Below are 16,046 nucleotides of genomic sequence, written 5' to 3' on the forward strand. Positions count from 1 at the left end.
GACTGTATCATTCTTGTATCTGAAGCGAGAAATATGAAGTCTGAGGTCCTACTGTAGTTATGCAAAGCGTGGGCCATTAATGGTGGCTCAGGATCTTGATGGCTCCTATTAACTAGGACAATTGGTTGTGAATGGGTTTATTTACTTGCAAGCCTTCCTGTGTACTGACCTAGGTAATGAAGAATGAGGTCTTACAGTGACATGAGACCATGTCACATGATACTAGAATCCATCTTAAACCTTTTCCATTTAGAAGGAGGGGTCAGGACCCAGAAAGACAAAAGACTCCCGCCTTGGGCCAGAACCATAAAAGGGGATGGAACAGAACAAAGGGGGCTGCCAGTCATGAGAAATCCCCTAGTTACCACCTGAGCTGGAACTAACAAGGACTGTACCAGGGGAAAGGTTTGGGCCCAGACGAAGAAGGAGTCTAGTCTGTGAAAAAAGCTTATTGGAACACCTCTGAGGGTGAGATTTACCTGTATTCAGTTTCTTAATGTATTAGGCTTAGACTTGCATGTTTTGTTTTATTTTGCTTGGTAGCTTACTTTGTTCTGTCTGTTATTACTTGAAACCACTTGAATCCTACTTTTTATACTTAATAAAATCACTTTTGTTTATTAACAAACCCAGAGTAAGTGATTAATACCTGGGGGAACAAACAGCTGTGCATATCTCTTTATCAGTGTTATAGAGGGCGAACAATTCATGAGTTTACCCTGTATAAGCTTTATACAGAGTAAAATGGATTTATCTGGGGTTTGGATCCCATTGGGACCTGGGTGTCTCAGTGCTGGAGATAGGTAATCTGCTGAGTGGTTTTCAGTTAAAGCCTGCAGCTTTGGGGGTGTGGTTCAGACCTGGGTCTGTGTTGCAGCAGGCTAGTGTGTCTGGCTCAACAAGGCAGGATTCTGGAGTCCTAAGCCATCAGGGAAAACGGGCTCAGAAGTAATTTCAGCACATCAGGTGGCAGTCCCAAGGGGGTCTCTGTGACCAAACCCATCACACACAAAAATACACTGAGGAGATTCTCACTGCCCCAAATAAATTAAAGATTTGGATGTGTACATGACCCAGTTGACCCCAACTGTCATTCAGAGTCCGTAGTGTATTTTGTTTAATAAGAGTTCTTTCAGAAGTTAAATACTTTTCAATCTTACTAATTATGGTCCTGCAGAACTGAATGTGCTTAAATGTTTTTGCTTAATCAAGGCCTATGTGAGGACGCATATATAGTTCTATTCTTATTTCATAACCCCCATCAAGAGCACTCTTAGCTTACAATTTTTATGTTTTACAACTAGGAATTAACTCAGCTTTTTTATTTGCCCCAAACTGGAGTCTACTATTTTCTTTTAACCATAAACAGCAATCTAAGAAGAGGGGGTAAAATAAAACCTAACTACCACCATACTGGGTTCTGGTGAACAGCCCTTAGCCCTGGGCATTTTAAAGAAAACAAAGTAATATTTATTTTGGTAGCAATGTAAAATAATTAATATTCTCTCTAGAAGTGAATCACCACTTCCTTTGTTAAAGTTCAACTTCTGTGTCATCAGGAGCTGGTCTGACAAATTTTAGTCCAGATGTAGATTAGTTGCACAAAGCAAAAATTATGATCTTAGACTGATTTATGAAGGTGAAATGCATTCTGTTCAAGAAACTGAACTCTTACCTTCCTTTGTCATCTTTACAGTTGACAATGCTGGCATCTATGGCCCCAATGAGCAGTGAAGCACAATTTTCATGATCATTTATTCTATAAAGGAAAGAACAATTCTTTTAAAGGAAAAACGTCTAACTGTTTTCCACTCTGGCATACACACTTCACTCCCTTCCCCAACTGACAGTACATCAGTATTCCTTTCTGTATATTTGTAATGTGTCCCAATTAATTTTTGCTTTAAAAATATGGGCCTGATCCCAGCTGCTATAAATCAGTGTAGCTCCATTACAAACAAATTGCAGCTACTATTTTGGATTTGAATCACAAAAGAAAAATAGGCACTGGTCCTGCAATGGCTGTGCACAGCCGATCCCTTCAACGGAGCTCTGCCAACACAAAACAAGCTGGAAGTTCAATGCACTGATTAAACCTTAAAGCAAAACAAAACAAAAACCAAATACACACCTTCATATTCAACTGGAACACTTGCCAAGGTTTAAAATGGCTACGGGGAATCCTTCTCAGAAGTGAATTTGAACTAGTGGCTCTGAGCGAACTCCCCAAAACTTCTGTAAACCCTTTAAATTACTTTAAACTTAAATCGCATATCTGAGCCTAGGCAATGCTCATATGTGTGGGCTTAAGTGAAAGTAACTTTTTTCAAACATTTAAAGTATTCAAAAGGTCTCACTATTTCCAAGGAGTGGAGAGGTTGGGGGGGAGAGGGGGCGAGAGGAGAGAAATGGCGGTCTGTATTTGGCAAAACATTGCAACACCAAGCAGTTTGTCTCATGGATCCAACAGGCCTTTAAGCTGAGAAGAATGTTATCCCCTTAGTCTTCAATGAAGTCTTTAATGTTTAAAAATATTAACTGTAATTATTACATGCAGCATATGTCACTTTATAGTTAATATAAAAAACTAATTTTTCATAGAATACAGTCACTTTTTAGTAACCTTTTAGTCAAGCCACTATTTCTATATAAATGCTGTCATTTTATGGATGACAATGACCTCTGTTATCTTAAACCCAAAGAAGAGCTTGTTGAGTTTTGGTCCCTGGCTCCGGATTGCTCTACTGGGGAGAAGGAGACCATTTTTTTTAAAAAAAGTGACCATTTGGGGTTCAGATTTTATGTATCAAGTTTCAGCCAGAAGTTTTTATTTTAAGTGGGTTTTTATATAGGATCCGCACATCAGTTATTTCTGGGAGAAGATAATTATACTACCAGTAGAATGAAGAGTTCATAAGTCAGTAATTCTAAACCTCAGCAGGAATCATGAATGTTTGTGTTTGATTCTGTAATTCTTATTGATTTTTCTGCTGGCTTACCCCACTCAAAAAGCACATTCTCCCAAAATACTGCATATGCTTTGCCCTAAATTGAGCTAATTTTTTCTGAGTGTGACAGGCAGATTTGGAGCTGGCCTGTGGTAATTTACTGACAGTGTATGTTGGCCTGGTTATTGGGATGTTTACTGTATGAATATGTACGAATAAAAGTCTGTCTTAAATGCAGGTAGGAAGGAGAAGAATGGCTCAAGGCAGCCATCTATTAGTAAACACTTCAGAGTGTTAAGGCACAATGCCAGAATTTTGATGATTCTGCCTCCGTCTTCAGCCAACCTACAAAACTGGTTTTGGCCAGGAATGGCCAGAACCTGGCAAAACAGAAGAACAAAGAACTGTAGCAGGGTTTAAAGAGGGATGCTCTCTCTTGGGGGAGAGAGCGCTCAAGGGAATCAGACTGAAACCAGCCTCAGCCCCAGGAGCCTGCCGGGGGTGTCTCAGCAAGCGAAGCCTGCTTAGGTCACCATTAGGGGATGGTTGAACTTGAGGTAAGGTAAATATTTGTGTAAACTTGTTTTAAATCCTTTTTTCTCTAATGCTGCACTCAGGCCAGAAAGGGGACAGAGATGCAGCTTGCCCTGTAATCATGAGAGTGCAGCTTCAGGCCATTAGATGAAAATTGTAACAAACTCACTCAAAACTGCAGTAATTTATATGGCTCTTCATAGCACCAGTTTTTCACCACAAGGATATATATGTACATCATCATCGGATCTAAAAATCATTTGCTAGTACTATTATCTCTACACCCAGATAACTTTATTGTTTTCATTCTACTCATTTTCTGGATACATCCTAAAGCAAAAGAGCCAGATTTAATATTGATACTTCTACTTACACAGCACAGTGCAATGGAGAGAAGTTGTTACCATTAAATTTGCGGAAATATTTCTGTTCCAATAGTACCTCTATGCAGTTTTCATTACCTACAAGAGATCAGGTGATTTATTGTTATAAAAAGCAGGAGAATAGCTCATTTTCATATTAAGGTCACATGTGCACTGCATTTTAGCATTTGAAATAAGCTAGGCTGTACTGCATACGTAAGTTCTTGTGCATGAGAACTTATGCTTCTTAAGGAGCATGCGATACTTTTCGAGGTGCTGCGAACTAGACCGATCTCTCATTTGGACGCTGTTGTTTTTTTTTTTAAAAAAAGGGTCTCTTGTGTTTTCACATTGTGCTATGACACTCTGCAAAAGTGTCTTTTAGATCTTCAGAGTTGGTCAGCCATCTATCACTCTGTACTCAGAAACTTAGTGTTCGACTTACAGTATCAAACCACCCTAATGAGAAGACACTAATGCCAGCCTGTTGTACTGTGCGTACTACAGTAACGGGGGGGATAGTCTCATGCACCAGTGTACAGGAGGTGGCTCTTGTAGGATGGAATCCTTGCCTCAGTGATGTCACTGGGAGTTATGCCAGATTTCATGCCCAGCCTCCAAAGGATGGCTCCAGTGTGTATCATGATTGAGGCATGCACCTAATGGCTGACTCTGAAGCAAGGTTGCTGTTTTGCTGGAATCTCCCTGCCTTCTGACTTGAAGGATAAATGATGCAATTTCTTGCCACAACTTCAAAAGGCAAAAGGAGAGAATCTACATCTCAAACTTTTTATGCTGCTAGCTATTTTACTATTCTACTTCCTAACACTAAACCCACAGCTGAGTTTGGCAAAAGGTATAAAAAGAGAAAATCTTACCATTATAACAAGCCCAGTGCAATGGTGTATAACCTTGATTATCTTTGAAACTACAGTCCTCTTCTGACAGTGCCATCTGCAGTAATTCACTCAGCCAAGTGGCATGACCATGAGCTGCTGCATAATGTAGAGGTGTCCTGCCTCTGGAGTCTTTACACAAGATAGATACTTCTTGTTCCAACAGCATTTGAACGCATTCCTCATGCCCAGTCATAATCTGATAACAAAGAAGTGAATCAGCAGGTTGATATAGTGTCAGCGCTGTGGCAAAGGATATGTGAAATACATGATGTGCTTTTGAATACTGGGTGGAAAGGTTGGGGTCCAGGAAATTGGTGACAAGCTACTTGCTCCCCTGAGTGCCTCTTTGAATTGACAAGCACTAGTACCAGCTTCTAAGGACATAGTTTACCTGACCTCGCAGTTTGAAGATGAGCACCTCCAGTGAAGTCAGGTACAAGTTAGACCATTAGGAGTTTATGGCTGAACCTGGAGATTCTTAGAATAAAGGGTGGAGTACTAAAGATCCTATTTGAGTCTAACTGAATGGGGGTCAATCAAGAATGAAACCACAAATACTAGGGAAGAAAGGGTGAGGGAGGAGCAAGAACAATACTACCAAAAATATCAAATATTTTAGAAAGCTGCTCCAGTAATCCAGCTACTATTATCACATCTGCTGCCTCTGACATTGATTTGCTTATCTCCTACAGTATTTTAATCATGTTCATGTATTGTTATCAGTATGGAACAGAAGCTTTATGCAATGGTCTGTATTTTATTCAGATATTTCCAGGACTCTTTTGGAAAACTGTTCACAACATGGCCATATTTACATGTAACCCTATTAGCTCTCTCAGCAACTACATCTTGACTGAAGAGCTCACTCCGAGAAGAGATTATATCTACCCCAAATCTCATTGCCTCCCGCTCAAAACTTATTACATACTTCTTTAACCCAGCCTTCCCAATATTTTCAGTTATTTACAATCATCTCTCAATTTAATACCCCTTTGTTCATAAAAGAAAAGCCATAACCATCAAGTTAATATGCATAGTTAAGGGTCATAAAATTAAATAGTCACCCCTCGATGTAAAGCTGTGCATCCCAGGAGATCGGCTGCATCTACAGATGCTTCTTTTTCAAGTAACAAGGAAACAGCATCAATGTGCCCATATGCCACAGCTAGCATCAGTGGGGTTCTAGAAAATAAGAAGTTAATCACAGCTTTAAGAACACATGGCATTTTTCCACTGTTAACTTATCCTTTGGGGATCAGGGGCACAAGGAATTCCTGCCATTTTCCCCACACTTCCTTTCTCTACCACCATCTTCATGCCCTATATTCATCTATATAACCCAAATTAAGGTACTGTTTGTCCAATTTTATTGTTAAGCCATGCAACCAACAAAATCATTATTAACAGAGAAACACATATCTGATTTGTAGGCAGTTTACATTGCAGCATTGTTCAAGCCAGTCCATGTTAAAAATATGTTCTTTAATAACCCTTGATTATCAGCAGCCCGCAGCAGAATATCAGCCTCATGATAAACCATAAAGCTCACTTGTGTAATCACCCCCTCTAATTATTAAGGTAACTATTTATGTAATTTTTAAATTCTTTAAAAAATCCTGGGCAGAATTGTTTAATAAGGGAGGGAAAGCCAATTGTATTCAGTATCTCATTTGCACCAATCATCCCTCAGCCAGACACTGGAACAATATTTCTTCCACTTCTTTTCAAAACGGGATTTATTCTCCTTTTGCGTTAAGGTGATGGTTCAGGGACTGAAACTGATGCCCTTTAAAAACATGGCATTCATCTGTCTGTGTTTTCCCAGGTGAAATTTCAAAGCTATTCAAAATTTCCACATTTAGAATATACTTGCATCCTCCCTCCATAACTACCTTTAATGAGAAGTGAAAACCATCATCATGTACATCAACTCCAATTTAAGTGTCACATTCAATTAATACTCTGTTCAAATTCGCTGTCCCAAAAGACCAAGTATGACCTAAGATATCAAAGTTTTGGGAGGGGTGAGAGTCTCCCTAGAAACAGCTCAGAAACTGATCCATTTTTAACTGGATTTAACCTTTAACTGAATTTAGCCTTAAACATCTCAGAAAAATTGCATAAAGATTGAGGTAGAATCTAAAATTAATAAATAATGTTTCCCCCTTGCTAATGTTTATTCCATGGCTTTGATCAACTGAATGTGTACTTTGTAATGTTTGTCAAATTCTATGAGGAAAAACTGGAGTGGTGCAGGAGATGTATACAGTACTATATACAGTAGAAGTATTGTATACAGTATAAGTACCGATGCTGTGAGCAATTTATGGAGCTGCCATTCATATCACAGTACTGTATCAAAACAAAAAAAAACACATACTGTCCTTTGGCATCTGTCACATCAGGGTTGTCTGCAACTTCCAGCAACAGCCGCAAACATGGTGTGTGACCGTTGATGACTAGAAAGAAACAACAAATTTACCAGTCTGTAAACATATAAAAACTAACACACAGTTATGAAACTAACACAAGAACTGCATTTCAGACACTGTTCCCTCAAAACACCTATGGCAGAGAGGTTTATTTAAGGTGGGAGAAGACATTTTCCAGTGACAGAAATGAACAGTCAAGTAATTTTCACTTAGCTTGTACTAATGAAATTGTGCTCTTGGTTCTCAGTACAGCAAAAAGAGGATGGTTTTTGTTACATACAGAAATCACAAACAAGCAACACAAAAAAAAGTATCTGATATTTTTTGAGTCACATCTGAGAAGACTCTTACCAAAGGAAGTAACATTTCAGAATCCTGCAGATTGGATGAGACAATACTTCTTATTTTTAATGCATTGGCAGTTACATGAGCAAATCTTATTATTGTTGCTTGGACCTGTGTATGCTGTTCCTTGGGCACCTTACTGCTACGTGTCTCCACAACAGGCACCCAAGAGGCATAAGGACTGACTGGAGACACCCTCTGAGTTAGTCCCTACAGAACAGGGATGAGGTAACACTGGTGGAGGAGTGTGCGAAGCTTGTGCTACTGCTCCGCAGGTTGTACCCGGCAGGAGGACATCAAGTCTCCCCCCACCCCCATTGCCAACCTCAGACCTTTCAATGGCATAAATGTTAAGAATTCACAGAGTCTCAAATAAATATTTTTTTTAAGTCAATTTGTTCGTCTCAAAGCTAGTCTCTCCTCCCCTGTTCCCTCCTACTTTCCCCACAGCCTTTGGCCAAGATTGTCAAAAGTGACTTGCGGTTTTGGATACCCAGCTGGGGACCTCAAAGGGGCCTGATTTTAAGGAAGTGATGACAACTTGCCCTCTGACAATCAGGCCCTTTTGAGAGGACTCAAACTGGGCACCCCAAATCGTCACTTCTGAAATTCTCAGTCTTTATTATCAAAAGGTGGCTTTCTCTATCAGTTCTCAACAGAGAGCTCCCATCTTCCTCTCATCCCTCCAGGCCCTGCTTTGTGGCAACCTTCCTTAGCCAATGGAGGTTAGATAAGACTCTTTGGACCCTCACAACGCAATTAGCAGGGGGTCACAGTGCACAGGGATTTGAGGAATTTCCTTGTTCGTCAATGCAGAGGACTAAGCAGAGCCAAGAATTCAACCTGAGTTTTTCCTCTATTTTTCTAGTTTAACATTGGTGTCAGAACTATTTCTCAACTGAAGAAAAAAAATTAAATGTAATCCTTACAGATTTACAGCTCTTACAGACCTGGAGAAAACCTCTCTCAGTTTAACACATTATGTTTAGTAGGGCTAGACACTCAAAACATTTTTGCTTTTTTCATCTGTTGCAGGACTTGTGTTTACACAATCCACCAAATGGATGATACAGCACTGGATGGTTTTTTTGGGGGGGAGGGGGGCAAGGGGTTGTTTTTAATTGCAATAATTTCTTCATCATCTGCATATAACGTGATCCTGTTCCCATCCTAACAGGAGTGTTGTTCCTTCTCTCTGCCTGATTTCCATGGGCTGATGCAACGAACTTTGTGCACAATGCCATGTCACATCGCGCTGGCTCAGAAACTTGTACACATCATCCTGGATTTAAATTGCATACCCAGAAATAACCTTTGCTGCTCTATCTACAAAAATAAGAATTTCTCTGATATTTACCATTAAGTAATGGCATACGCAGAACATGTAAACAGCTCTGCAGTGCAAATGAGTCACTGCTTCACAGTCAAATCTCTCCCTCAGTAGGAACTGTGAATGTGTGAAAAGGGTTTAGGTAAATGATCAGTAGAACAGACACTCCAAGAAAGTCTCAGGAGTTGGCCCAGCAGTCACTTAGCATTACAGATCTTGCAAGGACCGTGAGTTTGGTCCCTTGGTCCCAAGCCAGTAGGAGCTAGCTAAGCACTAGAGAAGCCATACACTCTGTGCTAGAGGGAACATTTGCAATTCTCTAGAGGCCCCTTCCCGGCCAGAGCAGAGACTGGGCTTAATGCGAATTGCAGTGGGAGCCACATCTAATCTAGGCTACAGAGAAAGTCACCATTATACAGGTCCAAATGATGTAACGTACAGAGAGTATCCCCAGGAGAAAGCAGGTGGTGTTCTCGTTGGACATGCCCAGAAAAAGTAGGTACTTTTAGTTGTATTATTTCTCTAGTAAAATGACAAAGCTTCACACAGAACAGAGCTGTGTAAAATTCCATGAAATGCAAACCAACCAAGCAGAGTATCTTTCAAATGTTTTGTTCATGAAGAGTGTCTGTGTGATTGTTTGAAAGGATGAGTGTGTGCGTGCACACGCAAGCCTTCTCTCTCTCTCTCTCTCTCTCTCAAGCACACACACACACAAAGTAATTCAAGTGCTTCATTCAGTGTGATTTCTGCCCAGACACTTGTGCTTGCTTTGTAATGAAAGATGCATGTAAGTGGTAACCATGGGCTGCTAGGGAGTTATCGTGTGGATATTCATTTAGGTGCTATAGCTTCTGTATGGAACACTCTAAACAACACAATAAAAATTATTCAATTTCAGGAAGTGTCACGGAACAGTTGAGAATGGGAATTTTAGTTCCTAGTCATTTCGTGGGGGGTGTTTGTGATTGGGTTTTATAGTATTGTGCACAGCTCCGTTCCGTGTAATACTTTGTGTTATTTTACTAGAGAAAATACATAAAAGTCACATATGGTGTCTCTCTTTCTACTCTGGACTAGTAATGGCTCCCTTGGCAATCCCATCAACAGCAATGAGGCGGGCTGGAAGGGGTGTCACACACATGAATGCACACCGTCTTTCTGCCCCTGCCAGCACATGCTCTCTCTCGCTCTCTCTCTCTCTTTAGCTATGTCTTCGCTGACACAAAAAGGTGTGTTTTTACCTATGTGCATTACCTATCCCACAGTAAAAACAAGGCACTTTAGTTTTATCATGAGGCCAGCTAGGAGAGGCAGGGAATATAGTACTGAGCTTGCCTAGCTACGTCGCTGTAGACACTACAGATGCCTTGTCTGCACTAAAATTTTACGGGAAGATAGCTATCACACATTAGTTATCTTGCTGTAAAACAACCTGTGTGTCGGTGAAAACAAAGCCCCCCGGCTCTTACACACACACACACTTTCTCTCTAAGAAAATTAAGAAAAGTAACTGTAAAAATAGCATCTCCATACTCAGCAGATCTGTTCCCTGTCTGTATTTTGAGTCACAAAATAACAAAACAAGTGTTTACTACATGTTACTTCTGTTAGCACTGCAGAATCCATACACCCCTGTGAGAATGACCTCTGGACTCTGTGTTAGCTTGTGCAGCTACAACAGAATTATGAACTACTTCTGAGTTGCAAAATCTTTGATACTGGTGATGATGCACAAGCCGGAGTGAATAGTGCTTGTTCTTCACAGCCCAAAATCAGTTTGCAACTTTGACAGTTAGAAAAATTCTGGGCCTGATTCAAAATTGCATTACTCTAGTTTTTTGCAGGCTTTACTCTGTTGATTTAAATGGCATTAAACCAGCATAAGACTGCAGAAAGGCTGACGTGAATCAGGCTCTATTTTTTTTTTTTAAACTGAGCACACATGAGATTGAGTCACTGAAATACAGTGAACACGGAAAGCAGCTATGCCATTTGCACAAATAACTTTCCAGAGTATGACCACATTTTAAAGGAGAGAGGGAAACCTTCTATTGTGACCATCCTCATTACTGCAACATTACACAGAGGTCAGGCAGACAATCCTTAAGCCCGGACCATGTTATACAAATAGAATTGGAGGTTTTTGGTGGCAGAGTAATTATGTTTTCTCAATCCAAGTAAAATACCAAACTCCCAGGGTGTCTTTTGAGTCTGCAGGAGCTGACTGTGAGCACAAGTCTTCACTGGTGCTTCTGTCACATCTTGAAGCTATAATGATTTGCCAATCTCAGGTTGACTGTGCTTTGGTCTTTGAATAATGTGATGTCATTTAAATTCAGCAATTTTTAAATGTCACAATTAATGGGAAGGAGCAAGACCCCCTCTGATTGTGCAACTCCAGATACCATGCTCCCCCTCGATGAAAAATAACAAAAGGCTAAGGCCTGCAGAATTTTAAAGCATCAGTATCACAAGGCTCTACCTCTTGAGCTAACATTATTGCTGAAAGCTAATGGAGAGTCACTAACTTCTATCCTCTTTTCAGGTATCTAACCACTAGAAGGTAAAATCATTGCAAGATACTGAATCATATGTCCAATTTCAACCACACCACATGTCTCATTTACTTTTCAGAGACTATTCACATGCTTAAAGGATAGTCAGGTGCTTAAGAACCTGGCTGACTTGGGCCTAAAGCTTTGAGCAGTTCTGATATATTCCACCCAATCGAAGTGAGTGGATGCAGTCAACATTTGGTGCGTGCCAATCCATTACAGCTGATAGGAACAATAATATATTCAGGCTAAATACCCAACTGCAGGCTAACAACCTGTGTACTAGCTGCCTAGATGACAACGTGGGACAACTCCAGCCCACCAGGAGCCTTCAACATGATAAGGCGGGACTCTGGTAGGTATAGATACACACTGAAAAATATGAGCAATAAGAAAATATACTGTAATTTTTAGTAGCTTTAATAGGGCATGGACTTTTTTGACAGAACTATAAACATATGGAAATAAAGCAGGAGGCACAATTTGAAGATGAGGTGAAAGGAAACCAAATGACATCAATACTTATGGCAAACATATTTGCAGAGCAGGATCTCTCACAGTGCAAATCTTATGTGCACATATTACATTTAATCATGGCGTTGTATGGTGTATATTTTCCTCTTGCACCACATGCACTATTAATCCTATACAGGAATTAGAGCACGTGATGTATCGAAAGGAAATTATACCATTGTATCTGCACTGCATTTTACAGTCAACACTCAGTGACACATTAGACAACCATCTAAAGCTTCTTTTTTTCTTTTTAAATAAAAATTCACTGACTTCTGATAATCAGTTTGTGCAGTTGCCATACAGCTCTCCTTTGCTGCACTGTGGCAACATTAATATATGCATCTTTGAGCCACAATTTAAGAAGTCCAAAGCATATTGTTTAATGTATACCACAGGTCTACAATCCAGGTTTTCCTCAGATACAGTTAAAATATACTGCAGACAAAGGTGAGACACAAAATAAACACAGCATATTTTATCTTGTGTTGCCCATTTGCATATATGACTGCATTTTAAAAACTGTCAGAATAAAATGTGCACACATCTCTAAAATCTAAGCAGAAAAAACAGCTGTGCAGGAAGAGAAGTTAGTCTGGCCCTGAAAACAAATCTATAGCAAACAATGTACTGATTGGTTTCAGAGTAACAGCCGTGTTAGTCTGTATTCGTAAAAAGAAAAGGAGTACTTGTGGCACCTTAGAGACTATATAAACTGGTTAGTCGCTAAGGTGCCACAAGTACTCCTTTTCTTTTTAATGTACTGATTCTATTTTGCCACTAGAGGTTGCTGTTGGACCATACTGAGTCCATCTGTATGAGGCACGATGACAAGTAGGTGCATTGTTCTGTTTGTTAACTATACATAGATCAGAGGGGGGGAACCTGCATATACAGAAATTTTTAACATGTTAACGAACAGCCTTTAAGATGTACGACACCAATTCCATACTTTGTAATCAGAGTACCTGACTTACTAAGGAACACTCAACAAACGAAGGAGAGAAAGACTATTAACCCTTATGGAAGTGGCTGGTTCCCAAGAAGTTTACTAGCTAGGTGGATAACACTTAGAAACTGATGATTTTCTCTAGGTTTTAGAGGAAATAAAGGGGTGGGGGATGTGCTGTTGCAGAAAGCCACTGAAGGTTTCTGGCGGTGGAAGGGCAGGGTGGGACTTATCTGGAGTGAGTACAAACTATCTCACTTCATCATCAGTGGGATCCACCTTGATTTTCAGTCTTTTTTCCTTGTAAGATCTGCCTCATTGCTACTTACTTCTTCATCTGACTCTCTAGCCTGAAACCATCAAGTATGAGGGGGGTGGGGGAAAACTATCATGCATCAGAGAAGGAAGATAGGTGCAGAAAGAGGAAATAGACCTGGTGAATGAGGTCTAGGGTCAGGCTGTAGGGGGAGAAGTGGAGCACTTCATGGGGACAAGGGAAAGTTGAGAAATGGAAAGATAGTTAGCTCTAGTTCCTGGTGGCAGTTCACAAAAATGAAGTCTCAATGCTCCAATAATTAATTAGGTTAGCAATAACCTTCAAAAGAGATGGTAGCTAAGCAAACATCACTACTAACCTCTGTCTTGTTATAGGTTTTCTCTCTCAAGATAAAATACAACTACACTCACCTGAGGCATGGAGCGGGGTTCTTTTGGTGATGTCATCTTTTACCAAGATGGAAGCACCCTGGCTGATGAGAGCTTCAACACATTCTGCATGTCCCTTAAAGGCAGCCAGGTCCAAGGCAGTGCGTCCTTTCTCATCCTTAATATCCAAGTCTACCAGAGACTGAAGAAGTACCTCCAAGGCTTGATGATGACCATTATAGGCCTTGAAATCCAAAACAGGTTATATTGGGAATAAAGCAATACAGATCTTACTCATTACTCTCCTGACTGAAAAGCATAACACGTGCATCCCAGGAGCACAATTTTTCATTGTGATAGTCATTTGAACACAATGGAAACTATAATACAGAGATACTTTATTATGTTTCATGGTTCTATGACCTGAGACTCCCAAGTACATGTGGGTTTTCCCACATTCCAGTGTGAATGGTATAGGAGGCCAGAGGGTTTCAGGCGCCTGAAAATTTGTGTTTTTTAATTACATAAGAGGCCATAATGAACATCTAGTCTCCGATCTACATGCCACAGTCCAAAGAACCTCACCCAATCATTTCTGCATCAAGCCTTATCAAATGTGTACAGATAGCTCAATGTAATGACACGTGCAGGATATAAATATGAGAGAAGAGACAGCATGGCGTAGTGTGCCACAGAGGTTTGAACAGCGTGAGTCAGACACAGCCACATTACTCAGCCACAAATAAGTTCTGCATGCCAGCCCAAAGAAGTGCACATAAAACTTATACCATACCATCTTTGTATATTCTTTATATGGAATGTCTTTTAAATAAAAAATACTTTAGATATTTAAAGTCAAATTTACTTCCGCAGTGAGGCCAAATTACCTTAGTACCATAAGCCTAATTATTGAGATCTCTGTGGAAGAGAAAAATTCTAAGTAGTAAAACGTACAGAAAAGCTATTTCAATTACCTATTAATATTGCAGCTTTAGGGTCTCACATATTGGGGACCTTCTGGCACTAAAAGCCAGAGAATGCTTCATTGGAGAAGCCTGCCTGGTGAACTTCCCATTTACAAAGGTGTTTGGCTCTCATTTCTAACCCTGACAGGATGAAAGATAGTTGATGTTAAACCTCTCATTCATCCAGCACTCTGTTGCCTGTCCTGGACCTCAAGCCAATGTGATATGGGGGATGGGTAGAGAAGGAAACGAAGAAAACTTCTGGCACCAGGTTGATTTAAAAATAAAATAGTGGCTTGCCAAAAATTGTGGAACTTTTTGGCTAGACATCCCTGGAATGCTTTGTCTCATGCAACTTTGGAAGTCCACAAGAATGAGCCCCTCCTTTGGTCAACATTCCCTCCAGTCCCCCTCCCCCAGCCCTCTCTTTTTAACCCACAGTATTCCATACAAAAGACAGTATTAAGAGAACCTTAAAGTTGCACTGGTAAGCAGCCAAAAGTCAGGAATTGCCAAAATTAAGTTTGTATGGAGTAGGAGGAGGGTGAAAAGGAATTTGAGTGGGAAAAAAAGAGTCAACTGTTGATAAAATCCATGACTTTTTGCAAAATTTCCCATGACAAATTTGCTGCCTTTATAGGAGATTTTTTTGAATGCATCAATACAACAGAAAAAGGGGCTCCCTTAAATTAGTGAACTCTCTAACTGGAAACCAGAAGATATTTCCTCCCGTAGGCTTCTGACCCTTCCAAGAATTATGCACATGCTTACTCTAGTGCTGTGAGTCGTCCCGTTAAAAAAAACTACTCACAGTTGTATAATTTTAAGCATGTCTTAAGTCTTTGCAGGATCAGGACTTTGTTTATTTTATTTTAGTTGAATTTTAAGTTTCTACAGCAGCTTTCAGAAAAACAGCTGCTTCAAAAACAAGATGCAGTGATCATCAGAAGTCAGGTGTGTGCATATGCTAGGGAACCTGTGTATATCCACAGATAGCACAGGTAACCTGTAGTCTCACTGCTCATTCAGTTTCAGGAAAATTTAAATTAAACCCTGCAGAGAGAGTTTTGTGAAAAACAAACCACTGAACATGCATTACAAGAGAAAGAGCAAAATAATTTGAAACAAAGGGTTTGATACACTTCACCCATTTTCCAGTTCAGACCCATTCTCATACTGATTGTGATGTTCTTTAATTTATACATTATTCAAGCTGATTTGTTGAATAATTTCTTCTAACAATCCTTGGGCTGTGATTTATTTGTGAGCAAGCACTTTGCTGTAAAGTAAAAATCTGTGCTATTTTGATTGGACACTGAGGTTTACATGGACTATTTCTGGTCTCTGATTGAATAAGAGCAATTCTCAGAAGAGGTTTCCGGTGCAAATGTTCACAGTTATAAGCTTGAAAGTTTGTTTATATTTGATGTTTCAGGGAACATGTATGCCAGCCAGTAAACTCAAACAAAAAAAAGGGATGAAACCAGCTGAAACTTATTCATTTATAAACTCCAGTGAATATCCATGAAAATTATTTGCACGGTTCACCCAACTCTAGTGGACATG

At 39.9% G+C, this 16,046-nt stretch overlaps 1 protein-coding gene across 13 annotated transcripts in view; it reads right to left on the reverse strand.

Moving 5' to 3' along the window:
* ANKRD44 (ankyrin repeat domain 44) overlaps positions 1–16,046 on the reverse strand; it is a 206,699-nt gene that overhangs the window by 18,676 nt on the left and 171,977 nt on the right. For all 13 annotated transcript variants that reach the window (XM_043525212.1, XM_043525215.1, XM_037912257.2 and 10 more), the window contains 6 exons: positions 13,558–13,759; positions 7,124–7,202; positions 5,808–5,925; positions 4,723–4,939; positions 3,856–3,943; positions 1,676–1,759 (listed from right to left, as the gene is read on the reverse strand). In XM_043525212.1, coding sequence (XP_043381147.1) covers positions 1,676–1,759; positions 3,856–3,943; positions 4,723–4,939; positions 5,808–5,925; positions 7,124–7,202; positions 13,558–13,759 — 788 coding nt within the window. The remainder of the gene's footprint in view (positions 1–1,675; positions 1,760–3,855; positions 3,944–4,722; positions 4,940–5,807; positions 5,926–7,123; positions 7,203–13,557; positions 13,760–16,046) is intronic.

This window comes from Chelonia mydas, chromosome 11, assembly GCF_015237465.2.
Source record: "Chelonia mydas isolate rCheMyd1 chromosome 11, rCheMyd1.pri.v2, whole genome shotgun sequence".
Taxonomy (NCBI): Eukaryota; Metazoa; Chordata; order Testudines; family Cheloniidae; genus Chelonia; species Chelonia mydas.